The 23,267-nt window shown below is 37.2% G+C and overlaps 1 protein-coding gene across 1 annotated transcript in view; it reads left to right on the top strand.

Annotated features, from left to right (window-relative positions):
• Positions 1 to 23,267, top strand: part of BCKDHB (branched chain keto acid dehydrogenase E1 subunit beta) — a 125,641-nt gene that overhangs the window by 38,933 nt on the left and 63,441 nt on the right. The window contains exon 8 of the mRNA XM_066994621.1: positions 697 to 807. Coding sequence (XP_066850722.1) covers positions 697 to 807 — 111 coding nt within the window. The remainder of the gene's footprint in view (positions 1 to 696; positions 808 to 23,267) is intronic.

Genomic DNA, 23,267 nt, shown 5'->3' with positions numbered 1-23,267 from the left:
TCAAGCAGATCGACACATGCGCCTAACTTGGTGTTGTCTGCAAACTTACTGAGGGTGCACTCGATCCCCTCATCCAGATCATCGATAAAGATATTAAAGAGGACCGGCCCCAGTACTGATCCCTGGGGGACTCCACTAGTGACCGGCCTCCAACTGGATTTGACTCCATTCACCACAACTATTTGGGCCCAGCTACCCAGCCAGTTTCTAACCCAACGAAGCATATGCCAGTCCAAGCCAAGAGCAGCCAGTTTCTTGAGGAGAATGTTGTGGGAAATGGTGTCAAAAGCCTTACTAAATTCAAGGTAGAGCACCTCCACAGCCTTTTCCTCATCCACCAAGTGCGTCACTTTGTCATAGAAGATCAGGTTTGTCAAGCAGGACCTGCCCTTCATAAACCCATGCTGACTGGGCCTGATCGCCTGGTTGCCCTGCAAGTGCCGCGTGATGACACTCAAGATAATCTGCTCCATGAGCTTCCTTGGCACTGAGGTCAAACTAACAGGCCTATAGTTTCCCAGGTCAACCTTCCGGCCCTTCTTGTAGATGGGTGCCTGTTGCATTACTAAATAAAAAGTTTTCTGCTAAACATGCAGGTAATATGTTAAATCACTGTATATGTTCCGTATGTGTTAATTTAGAACATCTTAAAAAGAACTTAAATGTTAGCTTGGTGATAATAAGTTGCTTTTTCAGGTACATGTGATCAAAGAAGTGGCAGCAATGGCTCAAGAAAAGCTTGGTGTGTCCTGTGAAGTTATTGATCTGAGGACCATCTTACCCTGGGATACAGAGACTGTTTGCAAGGTAAGAAAATGATGAATGTTAATTTTGAAACAAAAAAAACCCTACTGTTAACAACAATTTAAATGCAAATAATTATGACTTTGTAAATTTTTTTTTACGGTCTAAATTTTTGTATTGATTTATGTAAGTTTGATCTTCAGTTGAAGTGTTTTCATTGTTTGTTTCTGATGTACTTTATGTTACTTGGATGTACTTTCTATCTGTAAAAAATGAAATGCGTTGAGCTGTATCCATCAATATGAAGACATGAATCAATATGAACTTTGGCAGTAACTGGTAATTTTTTGCATTATTTCGATTATTTCTCCTAAATCCTTTATAAGCGTTTCTGGACAACTAAAATTAATCACAATTTTAGGTATTTTTTTCCCTCTTCTTTAAAGATTAGAGCTGTCATGCAATGAAGACAAAGTATCTATCTGAAAGAACAGTTAAGTCTGTTTCATTGGATTGGATCTGCATGGAAATGCAATGAGGAAAGAAATGCAGATGTGCACAGGAAATGTGGAGCTGTATTTGTACAATATTTTGCATATATGAACTTTAAAAATAGATATTCTCTGAAGATTTTGAGCATATTTTCAATCCTGAACATCTTTGAAAGCAATTGTGGTATAAATAAAAAGATGGAACAGATAGACCTGTTGTTTTAGATCTATTAATTGTGGTTTTTTTTTTTTTAAATTAAGAATTAAAAGAGAATTATTTCTAGAGAAATATAGTGAACATTGGCTATGCAGTTCATATATTTATTATAATAAATGTCAAATAGTAAATGTTTTTAGTGTTGCTTTGACATTAGTATGTATGCAGGCTGCCCAGTTTGGTGGGAGAAATGTTAAATTATCTTTTTCTATAGATCTTGTCTGTTCTGTTGAACTGGAAATAATCAGTAGTTTGCAGTTGGTACTATGCAACACTTGTATCCTAAGCAGCTTTTAAGGTAGGTTAAAGAGGACAAAAATGTTTTTACAAATATATTAACAGCAAGAGAAGGGCCAAGGAGAATCTTCATCCTTTACTGGATGCGGTAGGGAACATGACTACTATGGTTAAGGAAAAGGCTGAGGTTCTCAATGCCTTATTTACAACAGTCTTTAATAGTCGGATCAGCACCTTGGGGTACTCAGCCTCCCTACCTTGATGTCTGGGATGGGGAGCAGAAGAAACCCCCCACGATTCAGGTGGAAACAGTTAGAAACCTGCTACCCCACCTGGACTGTCACAAGTCCATGGGGACAGATGGGATCTACCTGAGGGTGCTGAGGAAGCTGGCAGATGTGATTGCTGGGCCACTTTCCATTACCTATCAGTGGTCATGGTCATCTGGAGAGGTCCCAGATGACTGGAGACTTGCTAATGTGATGCTCATCTGTAAGAAGAGTCGTAAGAGGAACCGGAGAGCTACAGGCCTATCAACGTGATCTTGGTGCCAGGAAAGGTGATGGAACAGGTCATCTTGAGTGCAGTCACACAGCATGTGCGGGACACCCTGGGGATCAGGCCCAGTCAGCATGGGTTCATGAAAGACAAGTCCTGCCTGACCAACCTCATCTCCTTCTATGACTGGGTGACCCGCCTGGTGAATGAGAGAAAGGCTGTTGACATAGTCTACCTAGACTTCAGTGATGCCTTTGACACAGTCTTCCACAGGATTCTCCTGGAGAAGCTGGTAGCCCATGGCTTGAACAGGTACACTCTTTGCTGGGTTAAAAACTAGCTGGATGGCTGGGCCCAGAAAGTAGTGGTGAAAGGAGTGAAATCCAGCTGGTGACTGGTCACCAGTGGTGTTCCCCAGGGGACGGTGTTGGGGCCCATCCTCTTTAATATCTTTATTGATGATTTGTATGAGGGAATTGAGTGCACCTTAAGTAGGAAGTTTGTAGATGACACTAAGCTGGGGGGAAGTGTCAATCTGCCAGAGGGTAGGAAGGCCCTGCAGAGGGACCTGGTTGTGTTGGGTCGATGGGCAGAGGCCAATGGGATGAGGTTCAACATGGCTAAGTGCCAGGACTTGCACTTTGGCCACAACAACGCCATGCAGCGCTACAGGCTTGGGGCAGAGTGGCTCGAAAGCTGTGTAGAGGAAAAGGATCTGGGGGTGTTGGTCGATGCTCGCCTGAACATGAGCCAGCAGTGTGCACAGGTGGCCAAGGAGGCCAACGGCATCCTGGCTTGTATCAGGAATAGTGTAGGCAGCAGGACCAGGGAGGTGATTGTCCCCCTGTACTCTGTTCTGGTGAGGCCGCATCTCGAGTGCTGTGTTCAGCTTTGGACCCCTCACTACAAAAAGGACATGGAGGCCCTGGAGTGAGTCCAGAGAAGGGCTACGAAGCTGGTGAAGGGCCTGGAACACACGTCCTGTGAGGAGCAGCTGAGGGCACTGGGGTTGTTTAGTCTGGAGAAGATGAGGCTTATTGCTCTCTACAACTACCTGAAAGGAAGGTGCGGGGAGCTGGGTGTCGGCCTCTTCTCGCAGGTAACTAGTGATAAGAAAAGAGGAAATGCCCTCAAGTTGTGCTGGGGAGGTTTATGTTGGAAACGAGGAGACATTTCTTCTCAGAAAGAGCAGTCAGGCATTGGGACGGGTTGCTCAGGGAGGTGGTGGAGTCACCGTCCCTGGGGGTGTTCAAGGAAAGGTTGGACCTGGTGCTTAGGGACAGGGTTTAGTGGGTGATACTGGTGGCAGGTGGGTGGTTGGACCAGATGATCTTGAAGGTCTTTTCCAACCTTAATGGTTCTATGATTCTGTAATTTCTAACATAAGTAGAAAGATGGAAATGATAGTTGTAGCTGCTTGCTGTAACCTGAGGCCAAGAGGAACCAAGAGGAACTTCTTGATGCAGTTGATGAAAATGGCAGTGGCTTTCAGAGTCAATTCCAGCAACAGGACTTGCTGTACTTCACTTATTCTCGTCCTGAGATTCCATCATCAGGGACCAAGAGAGTGTGATAGAAAAGGTGACCATATCAGAGAGTCCTGGGCTGTCCATGAGTCTGTGTGTGGGATTTTAATAGGTAATGGGATTGGTTTTACAGCAGTCCCAACCAATAAGCAAATTATCTGTTGTGACAGGGCAGCACTTTGCCTCAGAGTCTTACTTATGTCAGCCTCCGCAATCTTAAGCATTTTTTATGTTTTTCATTACATTACGTGTGTTAGATATGTCTTTCCTTTGCATATGACAGGAGGAGATAAGGGTGGTATATGTAATAAGCTGCAGACTTTCTGCTGTTCTGCTGGTGCTGGGATGCAGGGTCTTCCGTCGATGACCGATCTGTGCTGTGGTCTTATCAGAGAGCAGGAAGGACTTTGTGTTTTACTCACACATCCCTCTGTTTTACTGCTGGGAGTGGTGTCCTTTGTTCTCAGTACAGGCTGTTTTTAGTCCTTGTTCTGCTGCTGCATTCAGTTCCTGTGCACATACACTTCCACTCACATTTCGTTCATACTGACCTTAACATTTCCATTCCAATTCTCTACATTATCACGATTCTTCTGTCTGTTGGCTCTTTCTAGAAGGCAGGAAGCCTTATCTAACTTCTTGTAGGCTATCTTCTTGTTCCTAATCATGTGCCAGAAGTTTGGCACAGACTTTTAAAGGACATGTGTTGCCTGTGGGTTAAAGTCATTAAGCTGTAATAAAGGAACTGAATTTTATCAAGTTGTATGCATTTGCCTATCTGATATGTTTTAATCTGCAGGTTTATTTTATTCTTATACTTACTCAAGAAATGTTACATTTTTATAATCACAAGGAAATATTTCACTGAATTTTCCTTATCTGTGTATTTTTTAAAAAAAAAAATCCAGGTGCCTTCATGGTGGGTCTCAGGGAATAAGCAGGCCTCAACCTTAACTTATTAATTTTTACTATATGCAGTAATAAGATAACTTTAACACTGAAATTTTCAATGCAGGTATTTAAAAATGAACTACTTTACTTAACTGAAAATATATGCAACATTAAGACTGATTTGACAAGGGTGGTGTAGGCATGAAGATGAATGGACTGACACGGTTACTGCTTTGGAGATGAGCAGTAATGTGTCAATTTTCACTGCAAATATAACTGCCTAGTCTGCTTTCTATAGATACTTTTTTATATATAAAGTTGTCATCAAAATACATATTCCATAGAACTTTGAGAAGTTGTACTTAACTACTGCCACCAGAGGCCTCTTTTTAGCCAAGTTAAGCAGCTGCTTTGACTTTGCACTGCTCCTGTCAGCGTGTTTACGAGCGTATGGCTCTGAGTGAGACGTAAATAAAATAAATGTGGATAATAAATATGGTGAAACATAAATAAGAATTTGCGAAGAATTTTTCAAGATTCTGATATTATGTTCAGCTTTGAAATAGGTTACCGTTTGTCATCTGCATGAGGAGGAGATAAGGATATTGAAGTTTGAGCTAGTGACACTAGCTCATGAGTTATTCTAGAGGATGGGTATCTCCTGAGGGTCATTCATCTCAGCTGTTTCTTCAGCCCATTTTAGGTTGAAATAGTGGCCTCTAGAAATGTCTTGGGTTAAAAAAAAAAATAAAAAAAATTAAGAGAGTCCTGATTGATGTGTGTAGTGTAAAGTCAGATGAGATAAATCCCAGTCATTGTTTGGCTGGGTGACAAAGGAATCAGGGAGTTTCCCTGTTTAAAATTATCAGGAATCTCTTTGCTAGAACAGAAACAAAGAATCTGTGTGAGTGTGTGTCTATGTATATATTCATATAGATTCAATTTCTTTATGTAGGCTTCATTGCTGTTTAACTTGGGAAAGCTTCTTGTAAAATGTGAGGTGCTTCTTTACTTGTAGGAAAAGGATGGAGTTCCTTGCCCCTGAAAATTTATCAAACCTGTTCCAAGATTCCCTAGCATTCTTAAAAAATGGCATTCTTGCTCTGGATCAAGAGAAGTAATTCATTTTGCACGTTGAAAACTAAAAAAAAAAGATGCAGGAAATAATTCTAAGTCTCTTGAGTTACTCTGTTGCTTTTTACAGGAGTTCAGACAGGTAAAAAAGAAAAATCAAACTGCATAAAATATAGTATATTCCTTAGTTGTCTATATTTAATCAGGAATTGTCATTTTGAACAAATTTCAAACAGTTGAAATGATTGCTGTAGATATGTTGTTTGATAGTTGTATGTTGCTCAGTGCTGTGAAAGGTTGATGTAAGATCTCTTCTGAACTTCATATCTAGGTGTTCATGTGCTTAGAAAACTAATTTCTGAAGTGATATTTTTCTGAATTTTATGAAGTGTTTCTTTTTTTTTTTTTTCAGAGAATCTTTTTTGAAGATACTGACTTCTTATTTTCTTTTGGTGATGACAAAAAATGTTTTTAAATATATTGCTTTTAATTTCTAGTTTTATGATTAAGTTTGAACTAGTGTGGATGTCATGATTCCATACGCATGGATTTAGCTTCTCAGGAGATTCAGATCATGGTGAAAGTGTCAGTAGTTGAGTCTATCAGATAAATTTTGGTGTCTTTGCACTGTAGAGACTTTTAATAAAGCACAGTATCCTGAAGATGAAGACAAGAACCTGGGACCTTTTCGTTTTTGTGGTGCCCTCCTTATAGGAATTGTCACATTCCCTCTTGCTTTCTCTGACCGTGTGCTAATTCTGTGCAATTTAGGGGAATAACATCACTGGAATACGAGCAAGCTGATCCCCCTGTTTTATGCTATAGTTTGTTAACAAGGTCACACCTCAGGGAGACGGTAGGTTGGGAACTGATAAGGCATTGAATCCAGGTCTTGCCCCTCTGGAACTTGTGCCTTTATCACCATCTCTAGATGAAGAGCTGAGTAGCTCACAAGCGTTTGTCCTCAGGGCTGTGAGTTCAGTGTCAGCAGATTTTAAGCATGCTTGTAACATTCTCTGAACTCTTGCAACTGTAAACAGGCTTCTTTAAAGTGTATGTGCTGCCTTTGCTGCTTATTTAGGAAATGTTAACAGTGAAAACTGTCTTTAAGTTACCGATCCCCTTGTCTATATATACGTTCTCAAAACACTACGTAATTTCAAGGTTTAGTGAAAAATTTGGTAAGATTCCTGTTTATTCTGAAAATCTTCACTGATTTCTGACTAAAGGTCTTGCTTTATATCCCAAGGCTGGCATATGAGTGATACAGTGGTTATGATTGAAAGAGAACAGTTAGTTCTCCTTCGAGTGGGTTGCTTTTTCTGAGAGAGAGAGAAGGATGCATTTTCTGTGCTTATTCTAACATCAGCATCTTATTTTGATGTCTTACTTCATGTACAGAGGAGCTGGGATCGGGAGTGATCTCTCCCCTTTATACATTCAACTGGAAATGCAAACACACAAAACTAACGTGCTTCTCAACATAGGAGGCAGATAACCAAACCTCTGCCTTGACCATGCTCTGTGACTCCCCAGCTGGTGCAGGTGCCTGCAGACTTCCACGTTTAGTGCAGCCACAGCAAAGATGTTGATTACAGTACAGATTGGTAATGATCTACTACTTGACTGATCAGCTGCATTCATATTGGCATAGCAATCTGTCATGAAGGGTGCTGTTCCAGAAACTGAAATATGAGTTGTATATCTAATATCTATTAAAAATTGTTTCTTTTTAACCTACAAAACTGTTTAAAGATGCTTTTCTTCCTTCCTTCCAGAAATTATGCTTTCAGATGATTTTTTTTTCTCCTTCATTATGCTTAACAGATTTACTTTGAAGGGTTGGAGAGATTAGACTGTGTGGATTTTCCTGTCTCTGAACTGTTGGATGGTGTAGTACTGATTAAAAAGCCAATAGCACACATCCCAGTGCTTCCCTGGTCACACTGGGGGGTCAAATTTCGTGGCTGTATTATTATTATTTTGTATTGAAAAGCCTGTGCTATTGGAAGTGGGAAATGTAGCTCAGGATTAAGTACTCCTAAAGGACTGTACATGTTATTCTATTTTATTCATCCTATATTGAATCAAGCGTGCTATTTACACTTTAAATTAATTACAATCAAATTGTTCAGTAGATTTCACTTTGGTAAGAGAAAATTCACAAATGGGCTTTTTTTTTTTTCTTATGTATTATTTAGAAGGCAAGTATTTGCCATGTATATTGATGAAGATTTGCATTTATTACTTAATTAGTCATCCTGTTTCTGAACAGTTCCTCCTGTAATGCAAAGAAATGCTGCAAATTGTTCCTTTATGACTTAGTAATGAAGGCTCTATAAACTGAATTACAGTTTTAAAGGCCTGTGGGTTAGTGTGAGCTTGCATAACTGGGATATGACTTCGTGCATTTTGCAGGAAAATATGGGTGTCTTTGCAGAAATGTAGTTTATAGATTGACGTTATCAGTGATAGCAACTGTGAACTTGATTTAAAGAATCAATATAACGTAATACAGTCTAATACAGAAAAGTGAAGGGGCGTATGTTCATCTGTGCACTTGGGTTGCTTTGCTCTTTTCTTGAAGAGGCTTTGCAGACCTCCCAACAGGTCAACATAAATGCTCAGCAGTCTGGAAACCGTCTGCACTCGCTGGCAAGAGCAAATCTGAGTGGAAGAGAAAGGAGCAGGAGTGGGAGCTAGCAGATAACAGCACCACAGAGTGGATTAGGGCAAATCATGTGCATGTTTTCCATCAACAGTATTTGATGAGAGCGGTTTTCTACAGTGTGCATTAGAGCCTTCTCCTTAATGCACAGGTAGCATTTTTGCTGGCCATTGTCATCAAAGTGAATGAATAATTATAAGCAGTAGATACTCGGTGTCCTATATTTAATAGGCAGTATGTTCTGGCAGACCTAGTGGTCTACCAGCTTGTTCTTCCCATTCCTTTAAGTTTACTTCATCTAATTGGATTGTGAATAAAGGAAAATCAAAATCAGCAAGCTTGATGTGTTTTTCTTTATTCTTTAACTGCATGCTCCAGGCATTGAACTGTACAATTGCAATGCAGGTATCCTGGGATCAGATTTATGTTTCTTGGCTGTCTGTTCTTGATCTCTTGCCATTTTACTTGTTGCTCTTTGGATTTCTTACTAAGTGGATGCTCATACCTATAAAAAGTGATTAAAATTATACTACTTACATGATGACAGTTAACTCTGTCACTGTTTCCATGAGAAACTTGGCTCTTTTGGTCTTGTAGTTTCAGATTTTTAGAGCATGCCATGGGCTATTGGTTGGCTTGAAGAAGCAGAGCTCTGGAACCATGCTTGCAAGTAGTCATCTCTGAGTTATGAGAATATCTAGAACCATTTTATAAAGTAATTATTCACATCTTTTGCTCTTCTATATTTCAAGAAAACTTTGAATGGAAAGCTTGTCGTCATTGTTTTGGGCAGGTACCTCAAAGCTGAGGCATTTGTATATATAATTATGCCTTCTCCTTTCTCCCTTCCAGTTTAAAAGTAGCTCTCAGTCCTTTGAATTCACTTTCACATATGTATTGACAAGTGGTAATACAGAAGGAATATATATACAGATTATAAATACAGAAGGATTGTTTAAAAACAAACAAACCACAATAAACCACCTTCATTAAATAGGGAAGAGGCATTTGCATGTTGTTTCTGTTAACATTGAACATTGTGTTAATAATATGGTCTATGAATTCCTCATAAAATATTTTCCCTTTTGCCCACATTCGATGTTATGGGCTTCAAACTTAAAGGCACTTATGCAAGTAAATGAGTAGTGGTGCTTAGTCTATAGTTAGAAGGTATTTTATAGCTCCAATGTGTGTTTTTATTTTTTATTTTTTTTCCATTGTAACTGCTGCTGATTGAATTCTAATGGAAGTTGGGATGAAGTTCCACAGTGGTAATAATATATGAATCATTCTTCCATGGAGATAATTATTACTTCGCTACAGTATTGCCTTCCTTTAAATGTCTGTAGCTATTTATCCTGTTATTATCACTTAGTTGAGCCAGCTACTTTTTCTAAACTAGTTTTTTCAGGATTCAAGCGTTCTTACTCTGTGTGCGTTATTAAGTTTTACCCCAGAGATTTTAGTGTTAAGTACTTCTACAACACTTTTGTAGCTTTTAAGTTAACTGTGATGTTTATGATATCAAGATTTAGTCTGCTTTTTACCAAACTGTTGTGTAATAGCATAATGCATTGTATTTGGCTTACTGTTAAGTATTTTTCTTTCAACAGCCAGTATTGATTAGCTTTCTGTGAAGGCAATCTGAACTGTTTGTAATTGTACTAGATAGACTGCAGAGATTTCCAAATGTAAATAGTCTTTGATTTTATAACAAGATCTTTGTTTTTCATTAAGATATTTAATCATCAAGATATTTAACAAAGCTCTTAGAGTTGTATCTGGTAGGATGACAGGCTAAATGCTGATCAGATAGATGTATTGATTACACTTAGTTTTCATTACACCATTCCATTTTCCACTGCTGCTTATGTGGGACTGGAGAAACCTTTTACCTTCTCTCCTATCTTTGTTTTGTGCTGAAGAGCCTGCACTTATGGACTGCTTTCAATTTTGGTGTGCTGCTCAACATCACCCATCAAAATCAAAGGGTTTATTCTAAATAAAATCTATTTTACATTAACTTTCCTACTAAGTCACTACTACTAGTAAAATTCCCCAAGTCTGAAGGCATGTTTTAATGAACATTTCACACTATTGTAAATCAGCTTGTTGGTAGGGAAGAGCAGTTCAGGTCTCTGTAAAATGCCCATTTAATGTACCTGTTGTCATATATACTCAAGAAAATCTATGCTCAGTCTCAATATATTCCACAGCAGCTTTTTCTTTTAAGCTGCTATGAAGTATTACTAAAATCTCTGTAGTCTTTTGTAATTCTTTTAGCTTGTTTGACTATTGTCCCCTGCAAATCTGGTGAACTGAATTAATGCATCAAATCCTGAATGTTTGGCTACCAAACTTTCACATTATGACAGAAAACAATCACTGTCTGTTGTGTTTTCCTGTTGTCTTGTTATGGATCTTTTGAAGGCTCTCACAGACATTAAGACCTTTACTATGTTGAAATGTTTGACTTCTTGGGTATGTTAGTAAATTTTTTGTTGCTACTTTTATACAAATGGGGACTGAACTAATCTGAAAGCCTCGTGGTTTGCTTCTTCCTTTGCATGTAACCCTCATTGTCCTGAAATCTATGTTATAATATTTCACCCAATAATATGTTGGAGTAGGACAGAATTTGCATGGGCTTTGGTGTACAATTGAATTTTGCATGTGAATTTGTAAAAACAAAAAAACTGTCTGGTCATGAAAAGTGTTGTAGAATGAGGTGTATGAATTTCAGTTACTGCATGACTATGTAGTGTATGTAGTGGTTTAACACATGGAAAAGATGGGTCTAGAAATATCTTTTTTTGCTGAGATAAATCCGGCTGAAGTTTTTTCTAGCTCTGTGTTTGGAACATATATATTTTTTTTTTATATTTAAACTTGTTGCTACTAGTGTTCAGGAATTGTTTCATTTGATGTGTGTTTTTTGAGTATTTTTTAAATTACTTTAAAGTGATAAGTATATTTCAGAGCTTCCTGAAGACTTCTGCTTTTATGGCAAAATAAATACATAAATAAATCAGAAACATGAATTATACCTTCTGTGTTTGGTATCACATTCCAGCAGAGCAGCTGAGCAAATTTTTTTCCCCTTGTGTATGATTTGAATTCAGCTGTGATATATAACTAACCCTACAGAACCAAGAAGGTGCCTCTTGTTCAGAATATCCTTTTACAGGCCAGACAGAATTTCAAGACACTTCTTGCCTTAAGGGCTTAATCTTTTCTGCTTGAAATTTTGCTCCCAGCTGAATTGCGTATATATTTTTAATTAAAGTGAATATATGGTTTTTAATTAAAGTGAATGTAGTAGCTCTCTCTGTACTTAAAACTGTCTAAAGTCCTATAAAAAATGTAGTTTCATGTAAATTGGCCAGGCTTGAATTGCTGAGGTTTCCACATGCTTGGTGTCAATCTTTGGCTGTTTTTTTTGTTTGTTTGCTTTTTTTTGAGGGGATTGTTTGGGGCTTTACATCTGCTAAAATTATTTATCCATACCTCAAAGCATGGTCGAATCTGCTGCCTGAGCTGTTTGTTGTCTTGCCCCTTCCAGTCATAATGAGTTGTGTCCAAAGAGCAAAAATGAATTGCTTGGAGGACCACTCTTGATGATTCTTTGCAAACTTGATGATCAACTAGTTTATTTAAATTTAGTTCTTAGATTTCAACTCCCTGGGCAGGTAAAAGAGAAATCTTCTCTGAAATGGACCATGAGTTTCTGTGATATTGTTGGAAACAAGAAGATTTGGTATAATTTACTTTATTGTTAATTGTGATTTAAGGTGGGTAAGGTTTAAAATAGTATTTTATTCTTATATTAAAGAGTACTTGAACATATATATACTTAATAATTTTCATCTTTTTCTATTGACTGTCTTAAATATTTTGGGATAAGGTTGCTGTTGCTTTAAATTGAAGAGAGTGGATAAAGCAGCTGATCAGTGATGTTGACTAGTGATGCTGTGGTCCCATCACCATTCTCTGTATGGTTGTTTGCCAGATCAGATTTTCATCTTTCAGAAGATGCTGTGCTACTGTACCAACACCCATTTAATATCTCTGAAGATCTGTGCACCTGTTCGTTATTGGCACCTGGTGTATTCTCATTTCTTGGCCTAAAAAGAGGAAAGCTTTGCTCTTGTTCCTTTTAATTTTCCTAGGCACTGAAAAATATAACAATTGAAAATAATGGTCTTTGATTCCTGTGGTTCTCCATCTCTTCCAAACACATACAGCAGGAGGAATTGCCGTTGCAACATCTGTTATTGCTCTTGTTGCTCTTTTCTTTCACTTACCCATTTTCAAGGATGTGTTATATTAATTTCTAGCCCTTGTACTTGAATTACTGTCTAGCTAAAGCTATGAATGCTGGACCAGAAGGAGCAAAATGAAAGGAAATATTCTGATCTATGGCATCTGTCATTGTTAATTTGAGGAGAAGGAAAGAAGTAGGACTGTAGTGGTAGGATATGCAGGACGGACCGGTGGCATCTGAGAAAAAGGAGGACATTCAATAAGCAGTGCTAGGATGTCATCACAGTTTTGATTCGTAACCCCTGATACGAATAGCAGTCTTATGCCTTTACCAAGAATTGTCTAGCTGTTCTTCTGGAAGTGTTGGGATTTTACTTATTGCCTAGTGAATGTCACCACACTGCTAGGCATGGAGGGAGAGAACAGGTGCCCTTGTATTTTGTACTAACATTTACCAAAAACAATTTCCTGCATTCCCTCATTGAGACTCTTCTTCCTCCCCTACCTCTTTACCAGTGTGATTACCTTTGTACATGCTTTTGCCATGAATCAAGATTCTAGCTTGTGAACAAAAAAAGCACACAGTTCCAGCGTTATCTGGTTGTTTTGCAAATTTAGTTTGTTTAAAAAGAATTATTATTTTTTTTATTATTTATAAAATATAATTGCAACAATATCTTCAGGAGGAATTATTCCAGGTCACTTTCTCTACTTTTTGAGTATGATAGAATATGAAAGATAATGTATAAGAAGAAAAAGCAGTGGGAGACTGAATTAGTGAAGTACTGGAACATCTTAATCTGATGCACTCTAAGCATAGCCATGTTAAGCATTAGAATACTCTTTATTGCTTTTTAAAACCAGGTGTTAAGTAGAGGATTCATTCATTTGGCCTAAATTCATCAAGCGAGAAAAGTGCTGGTGTTACAAAATACTTACAGTGATGTTATTTTGAGATTGTGTCATTGAGTTGTTGTTCCACATGAACCATATTTGAGGCACTTGCCTAAACAATGCACAGTCTGAATGGCAGTCACGTTGCTTAGACCATCAATGCAGCGTGCCATGAGTTTCAACAGTACATTGGTTAAGGTCTTGTAGTTTAAAAGTCGTTGTTTACAAAGAATGCTAAACTTTCTGGTTGAGAAAAACAGTAAAGAATAATTTGTAACCACTTGGTTACAGCATATATAGTACTCTTGCTGGAAGTGTGCACTATGATTACTCCATCCCGTGTTTAAAAAAAAAAAAAAAAAAAGCCTTTTAAGTTATTTGGTCTACAAATGACAAAACTGTAAAACCACTCTTTTGGCATGTGGTCAAAGGCTACCGCAAAGTGCTAATCTATGCTATACTATCATCTCTGACATCTGTGGTGTGCTTACTGACATGTCACCTAGACTCTAAAGTTCACAAGAGTGCTGTGTTTGAAAGATTGCAAACTTCCTTAAGGAAAAAGGACTTTATTGCAAATGGGAGGAAAGGGGCTTAAGTGGCTTTATTGCAAATGGGAATCCATTATGAATTTAAAGAGTAAGTGGCTGAGTAAGTGGCTTTCTATTTACCAGTAAGACAGTTTATTATTTTAACACTAAAAGCAGAAGCTGAGATATTATTTTTTCAACTTTTTTTTTTTTTTTTAATATGCTTGGTTGATAAGCAGGGAAGACTTGTCTTTTAGCTTTCCGTTTGTTAGTGTTGAACTGCTTGAAATACAATGGCACTAAGTGTTGCTCTTTAAAAAGCCTGTGGAAACAATTTCTAATTACCAGCTACAGTGTTTTGTTGACACTAGAGAAATCTCTTTATACTATCTTTTGGGTTTTTTTTTTTTTTTTTGGCTTAGAGCTTAATAGTATTTTAAATAATGGATTGGCTAGAGGAAAATGTGATTTGAGATCTTAAAAATACTGTTGGCAGTTTGTGTTTGTATAGTCTTAATTTTATTTTCCAATGAAAGAAAATAAATCTATCAAAGTAATCTATCTAGTCATGTGTAAATTATTCTTTCTACTGAAAAATAAAAATGGACATAAAGTGGTTAATGTATGTGTTAAAGGGTATGTGTAAGTCCAGATTTGAAGAGCATCCTCATGATTGGTTTAGTTTTTTGCAGTTGAACTTTAAAGAACTTCATTATTTAATTACATTTGTTTGCACTAATGAAATGCTGTAAAATGTAGAGATTTTCTAAGGGTAATTACTTGGTAATTGAAATTTATTTCAGGAAATTAGTTGAACAGGTAATATATGGAATCTGTCATTTCCAACACTGTCTTAGTATCATGTTGGGATTTGCTTATTGCAAAAGATAAATTTATGTACATACTTTATTTTTTGTTACTTCAACCACTGTTAATTCTTTTAAATGACTGTAACTTTGTTTTTCTTAAAGCATCATAGTGTTAAGTAGCTTTCTGACCTGTATTTGTAATGCACTATAATAAGATACCAAATTTTTTTTGTTTAGTATTTGGGAAAAATCAAAGTAAAGCTCACTGTAAAGTAGAAGTCAAGACTCATATTCCTGTGGGTCTCTCTCCTGTATTCCTTATTATTTTCATCTTTGTTTCATTATCACCTAAATTAATGTCAGAACCAATATGGCTGAGTAAACTGATTATTCAGCAAAGTACTGAGTGAGGAAATGGTTGTGTGGAAGTGTTGAAGGTTTCACAATGTGCGTTCTTAAAATACTGTGAATCTTGTGTACATCTGCAAGCTTCTAAAGAAATGAAATATGTAGTGGTGATGCCAAAATGATGATCTTTAAATACAGAAAACATTTTGAACAATCTAAAATTATATACGTTGAGAGACTCAAAGCTTTTGTAACTAAACGTCATTAAAAATGCAGGGCTATAGAGGAAGAGATTGATTTGCGTTAGTCAAGTGCCTTAGTCACAAGTCCTTTCTGACACAAACTTAGGATTTGGCAAGTTACTAGATTTCTTCGTGTCCTGGTCTTATTATTAATAAAATATGTACTAATATGACCTTTTTCCTGTGTCATCTAATGTAAATGCAAGCTGTGGGCTTCAAGTAGCTTTTAAAGACTTAGATCGTCTAATTTTCTTCAAGTTACTACAATATAACTATATGGTCCATCAAACTAGTGTTGTTTTTCTCAATTCACCATGCTAGCTGTTCAATACCTGCTTTACCAATTTCCCTTTCCACAAAGTCTAAGCAACAGTAGCTCTCTTAAGCAATTGCATATTATGCAGAGGCCATACCTGAGAAATCTAGAAACTGTGATAAACTTGCACATAAAAAGCTTTTTTCCAAAACAGCATCAGAGAGCACAGATTTTGTTATGGAGCAGTAGTTCATGAACTTCTGTCAAAGGGACTTGGGAACATTTATGCCATCTTTAAGAAAGGCTTTGCTACAGTGGTTTTCTTATTAACTCTGTAAGAAAATGCAAATGTTGTTCAACGCAGCAATATGGAGAGAACACCTACAGCTTTGCTAATTATTCTGCTCCAAGAATGAATCCTGCTTCCCTGGAGACATTTGGCTCAAAGGTCTTGGCAGAATTCAGTGAGGATGCCACCGTTTGCAGGGAAGAGCCAATAGTCTTATGTAGGCTCTTATAGTCTTAACCTATGTAGTCTTGCTCAGTTGACAAATTTGAGAGCCACGCTTCTTTCAGTGATATGCTCGGAGATATATAAAAAAAATAGTATTGAGAAGTAATGTTTTACCTCTCTGCAAAACATTGTGGCTATAATCACTCCTCTGGGAAAAATAGGTTGAATCCAAGTTACTGGATTGAGCAAGAGGCATCAAAAAGATCAAGCTGTAGTAGAAGCACCAGAGTTGTTTCTTTTAAATAGAAAGTATTGTTTTGCATGTTATGGTATTTTAATAGAAATTTGAATTTTAAAATTGCTTCACATTACTGAACAGTAATTGCCTTAATGAATTAAGGAAAAAAAAGTAGAAAAGTTCCATGAAGTGGAAGCCTGAAGAAAAAAAAATCAATTCTCTAAGATACGTTTAATGGACTTTGGATTTGGCCTTACCATCAGTCCTCTTTCCATGCAATGCTGTGAATGTATAGAACTGGATTTCCTTCTTTGCTTTGGATAACATTATCGTAAAGAATGGAAATTATTGCATAAGTAATGATGCCTGTTTTGTTACAGATTTATGTTCCATATTTCCTACCTTCTGCCATTCCTTATTCTCCACTTACCACATTAGGATGCTCAGCTCCTTTCTAACGGCTGGCTAGACAAAAAGCAGCAATAAAGTTTGTTGGTGCCTTTTGGTTGCTGAAAAATCAGTGGGAAAGTTGGTGCTAAGTGCAGCTTTTCTTTTATTGGGGTGCCAATTTAGTAGCGGTAGTGATCTCCCTTACCCAGAGAGACTGATTTTTACCAAACTTGCAGGAACTCTAAGACTTTATCTTTAATCATTAAGACTTGCATTTGGCTGCAAAGTGGCTATCAGGAGACTGACAAATAGACAGAAAAATAAGACCAGGTCATAGAACCCTCATTTCCTTGGCTAACAGGCTGAAAATGAATATAGCTGTACCTTGAAAATGACTATTCATTTTGCCATTAGTTGAACTAGGTCAGATAGAGAGAGTTTGTAAGTGATAAAGAATGGAGATAGAAGAAGAAATACAGATTGTTAGATGGTTTTGATTAAGAGGGCACAAAGAATAGAAAAGAGAATAGTAGAAAACAGCACTGCAAGAATGAAAATAGAGGAACAGGTTGCTTTAGAAAAATAAATATAAAGGGGAAGAAATAAAGGAAAAAAATGGTATTCAGAAGAATGTTAACAAAGGTACAGTAATTTTTAAAACAGTTTTGCAAGGTATTTGGCAGAACATTGCGTAGACCATGTATCATTTTACTATTGGTAACTATTATTTTTGAAAGTCGTCAAAGATGGTGCAGGTGGCATTTTCAGACATCTCCTTGACTATCTTGGTCAAATTCATATTTTTGTAAATTATTTTGTGAGTATTGTGCTTGGGTCTTTCCATTGTATTACCTCGTGTTTCCCATGTAACCTGCATTAGTAATTCAGATGCTAAGCCCAGTGAATCCTAGCTGTGAATGGGTTTGACATCTGCAGTGAAACCAATGCATCTGTTCTGTGATGAGCTGTGTGAATTTAGACTATCAGAATTGGGGTTAAGTTCAGGAACTGGAGATGAGGCAGATTCTGGATTCCTACATGCTGGAGCTTCTGCTTCTCTTGGAGTTTTAGTAAAACATTGTTTTTTAGAAGTGTGGTGGAGCTTTCCAGAATGGCTGTTCAGATTATAAAAGGCGCTAGCCTTCAGATTTAGCATACATATTCTGTTTTTCCTTGATGTGAGTCTTTCAGAATTACTTGAAAGACACAGTTGCTGATCTGAAGAATATCATCAGTGTTTTCTTCTTCTTTCCCCACTTGAAAGACATCTTCACAGATGTTTGTTGCTGGCTAGAAACTTACCGATCTGTTTTTCTGCATCTAAGATGTTTTGTGAAAATACGGCAACTACAGAACTCTGACTTAGGGCTGGGCTCATTATTTAAGCCAAACTCTGGATGTATGAATGTTTTGAATATTTGAAGACATAGAATATATATATATATATATATATTTAAACAGCCTTAGTCTTGGGTTCAGAAATCTCATTTTAACTTTCAGTTGCTATTTATTTCCATCATAAGGGTAGTTGATGATATTTGTGAGAACTTTAGAAGCCTTGGTTAGATAAATAGGTTCTGGGGATGGGAATCAATTTCATAGTGTGTTTTCCTGGTAATAGTTTTAAATGATTTCTGACTTGGAAGAAAAGTCTTTTCAAGCATAGAATGCCTTCCTTGATGAAGGAGACTTATTTTCATGGTATGCTGAGTTCCTGGTGAGAAGTGGAGTAGTACTTCCCTGTTCTGGTTGTGGTGGAAAAACAAAAACCCTTTGCCTAGTTCTGAAACTTCACACTCAATTGGTTGGGCTCTCGGTTGTTCTGAGTGCTGTGATTAACTTACAGATGTATTTTACTTTGTTAATTTTCATGGAGTCATAGAATCACAGAATGGTTTGGATTGGAGGGGTCCTTAAAGATCACCTAGTTCCAACAATGTTAACCAGTACTGGTCCCAATACTGACCCCTGAGGAACACCACTCGTTACTGATCTCCACCTGGACATTGAGCTGTTGACAGCAACTCTGAGTGCAGCCATCCAGCCAATTCCTTACCCACCAAGTGGTTCATCCATCAAATCCATGTCTCTCCCATTTAGAGACAAGGATATCAAGGATATCAGTGGCAGATGATGTTCTCATTCTTTGATTCATCTTCTGTCACTCTTTCTCTGCAGCTGTAAGAAACATCAGTTTTGTTTTAATCTTTCTATCTGGAAAATAGAGAGTGAGCCTTAATAAATATCAAAGGATATCTTGCATCTGATTTTCTTCTACCTAGTAGCTTTTACTCACATGCTGCACCTTGTTAATCACTGATAGCTTTTGTATTATGAGCTGTAAGTAAATTGCCATATATTTTGTTAAGTTTTTCATTACATTTTTAATGTAATTGTAAAGATGAAAGAGGCTGGTTCAGACAGCTTTGGCACTTTAAAAATCTTTTTCTAATGTAAAGTCAAAGCTCTTTATTTTTCCTGGGAATACTCTCGCTATTGCTTGTCACGCATGGTTATTTCAATCAGTTTAGAAATTACTGAGTAATTTTTTGGGGGGGATGGAGGGGAACGAAACCGTTATGATGGGCTCAGCAATAAAATTTGTCTGTTATACTTACTTTCTTGGTAACCTGATGCTCTTTCTCTTTAAAGAACAACTGTTTGCCTTTTTTTTTTTTTTTTGATCTCCAAAGATCTAGCTAATGTCAACAAAAATATTCTGAAGAGGCCTGTTGTGTGGGTCATTCCCAGCAGCACTCTATTTAAAATATGTGTATAGTACTTTTGCTGTTCAAGGAATACCACTCAAAATTTGTTCCAAAAAGACTCCGTATGTGTTTCCCGCATGGGAAAAACAGTGAATTGGTCGCATCATTCTTGGGTCCTCCAAAATAGCATCAAAATTCATTAGGGAATTCAGTGAGATGTTCAACAGTCGTCAATTGCTGCTTCATAATGATCATATTCTCAGGGAAGGAACAGCCCATGCACTTGTGTTCCAGTGAAATACTCTGAGAGGTTGTTTATCGGATGTTCTGCACAGAAGCTGTAGCATGAGATTTGTCCTAACAGGAGATGGGTGAATCTTGCAAAGAGTTGGCTTGTCCATAGGAGCTCTTTCAGAACTGGCCAAGATTTCGTCTGATTTATTATTTTATTCTTGAAAATTACACACAGGGATCTAGTTGAGCCACTGGTCATCCTCGTAATTAGCAGCTTAGCTGCCTGACTTTTCTGTGTGATTCAAACTTTTTTTTTTTAATGTATTGTGGTGAAAAGCATATATAATAGTACAGCCTGATTATTTCAGGAGATTGTGGAAATTTTCAAAACTCGAGATTGTTAATAAATAATATTCATGTCATTTCTGAAAGACAGAAGAAGGGCTATCTAATCTATTTAAATATTATTTTTAATAGCCTTATTACTTCTAACTCTGAAAATAAATATTAGTTATGAGGATAGAAAAACCGAAGAAGCAAGTTAATTTATGAAGACTATTTTGTATGTTTAACAGTGTGCTTAAAATGATAGGGAGGAAAAAAAAAACAGAGGAAGATTTCTGTCTATGGAACCTTGACAAAACGTGGTGATGTCTCAAACTTGAAGGAGTTTTATAACAAGCCCGTGAAGATTTCTTGGATGAACAGGACCTCTTTAGTGAAAAGGATCTCTTTATTGCAACGTTTTCTATCTGCATTTGTTTCTGAGACTTCCTAATTTTGCTTCCACGAAAGGATGTAAAAAGTAGGCTAGTGGACGGAGGGAAGGACAAATTTATCCACAGTGCGTTATTAACAACTGGTCAAGGACTGGTGAAGTTTGGAGGCTGCTGCTGAAGTCCTTGTTTTTTGAAACTTTTACTATTAGTCTTATGTTTTAGGTTACACAGTCAGAAAGATTGTTTGAATAGATGTATCTAATTGTGGTTAAGAAGGCAAGTACAGCTCAAAGTGTTAAGGAATTGTGAGCTACCAGTTCACTGGATTCATGAATACTTTCCATTAGTTTAGTTGACTTTATACTTAAAAAGACTATTTAAGCATTCTGTTCATACTTATTACCAAGAAGACAATGTCTGGGTGATTTAGAGACATTTGATTGAGAAAAGCCTTTTTTTTTTTTTTGTATTCACATTGCTTATTTCAGTAGTGTTACACAGGTGGAATGTGGGGTTCCCAAAACTCATCAGGGGCTCTTTACACCTAATTTATATGAAACTACTAATTGTCACTATTAAGGAAAGCTATAAGAAATATAGGAATGAGAAAAAAAAAAAGAGATGTGAAGAACTGAAGGACAAGAATGAGTGAAATCAACATACCATATATAAAGTGACAGGGATGAGGTAGGTTAGAAGTCAAAAGCAACTTTGAAAATACAAAATCAGTTTTCTTTCCTAATTAATTGATTCCACTGTGTACGTAGCAATTGATCTTAAGGATATCAAGAAGTCACACCAAAATCCTAGAAGTAATTTTTCTTTGCTTAGCTCACACTGAATTTGGTTAATATCTTCCTGAATCTTTTAAGCAGAAGAATCTGATTAAGCAGAAGAACCTGTGCACAAAATGCAACTTTTCTCCATTGTCTCCACATCCATGACCATTAACTGCTTTAGAGCATGTAGAGTGGTGGTATGAAAGTGTTACAAGATTGCTTCTATCAGGGTTGTTTTGCAAGATTTGTCTAAATTTACTGAAAGGCATTAGAAGGTCACCGATGGAGTCTTTAATTTAATTTAGCACTCTTCTGTTAAAAAAATAACCATCCCAAACCATGTTGAGGTGCACCATGCTGAGTGTCATATCTTTTTTTCTGTTTTCATGGTCTTAGCTACTCAAATTGCAAGTTGTTTTGGATATGAATTCTCTGCTACTCTGTATTTTTGTGGTGTCTAACACATTGGGAATCTGTCCTTGGCTGTTAGCTTTGCACGAAGCTTACGAATATTTATGTTGAACAGATCAGCCACACCCTGACAATATCTGTGTGATAGAAAGGTCATAAAGTAATCTTAATTATTTTATTATCCACCCTTTTCATTGCTTCTGTGGATGTTCAGCCTAGCTCTGTAGCCAACTCTTGTGATTTTGGTTGGCATTTAATTTTCCAGGTTACTTTGCATTACTCCTGTGCCTGTTTCCATTCTGTGTTATCTCTACATCACTATCTTCACACTATAATGTTATGTTTTCAGTGCTATGCAGGAAAAAGCCACATTAGTCTTTCAGAATTGTTTTTGGCATTTATAGTGTAAAATGATACCTATTGGAACAATAAAGTCCTGGTGTGCTGAGGCAGTAAGCTCTATGGTTGCACTAACATTTCTCTCCAAGATGTTTCCTATGTGCATTCAGCTGTGGTCACATTAGTTCTTTATGCACTGTTCCTGCATACATACATTTTAAACTGGGGAAAAAGATCTACCCTGATGTGGATTTCAAAGTGGTGAGGTTTAACCAGGGCATTTTGCAGCATCAGCATAATACTGTGAACTGTGCAGTCCTGGGTACACTGAATCCTGTCCCTGGGACATTGAAAAAGCCTGGCTCCATCCTGTTTGCGCCCTCCCTTCAGGTGTTTCTGTACACTGATAAAATCTCCCCAAGCCTCCTCTTCTGCAGGCTGAACAGCCTTTCCTCATAGCAGAGATGCAGTGTGTTCCACATAGCACAGCTTTTCTCTCACCTCTGTGTTAGATAAGGGCATTTTTTTTTATAAATTTAGCTTTAGTACCAACTTTGGCTTTCCTATTTGTTATTTATTTGTATGGCTTGTCAGAAGTAACAAAATCATTGTGTCTTAGGTGAATGGGCACAGTTTAAAGGGTATAAATGGTTATGTAACTAAATGGGTCAAACTTTCATATCAATGCTGATTCCATTTGTAACTGTTCTTATTAAAAGGAGACAGTCAGATCCACTGCTTGGAAAATGTACTTTCACACAGGAGGAAGCTGGGACAGCAATTTAAGTTGTTGCAAGGACCTCAGTTGAGGTTAGAGGCAGTAAAAACTTCAACAGCTTAATGCACTGCTATTTGAGGTAAGGACATTCTGGGGTTCATAGCATCATACTTCCTGGGAATTGTTTTTATTCTGCCATAAGAGGCTATGTAGATTTCAAGAGAAGCACAGTTATTTAAATAAAGCTGGTAAGAGAACTGGGAATTAGTCATTGGACATCATTTATTTTTAGATAACTCAGAAGTTATTTATGCTGAATGTCAGAACAAATTGTGAATGATGACTCCTGAGCAAAACGTTTTTGTTGCTTTGACATGCTGAATTTGAGCTATTCATCTTGGGCTTCAAACAAATTTTTACCTCTTTTAGTCTTGTCTCAGAGATCAATGTAATATTTTCGTTTCAGTTGGGAACAAAGAAAACATATAGACATATGCATCTGCATGCAGATAGCTAGATATGCTTATAGAAACTGACAAAGTGCAGAGAAGTCTTTAAGTAACTTTTTTTGAAAGCTTGGTTGGCCATC

The sequence above is a fragment of the Anser cygnoides genome, chromosome 3, assembly GCF_040182565.1.
Source record: "Anser cygnoides isolate HZ-2024a breed goose chromosome 3, Taihu_goose_T2T_genome, whole genome shotgun sequence".
Taxonomy (NCBI): Eukaryota; Metazoa; Chordata; class Aves; order Anseriformes; family Anatidae; genus Anser; species Anser cygnoides.
The sequence above is the reverse complement of the archived record's forward strand: the minus strand, read 5'-3'. Positions and strand labels throughout refer to the sequence as shown.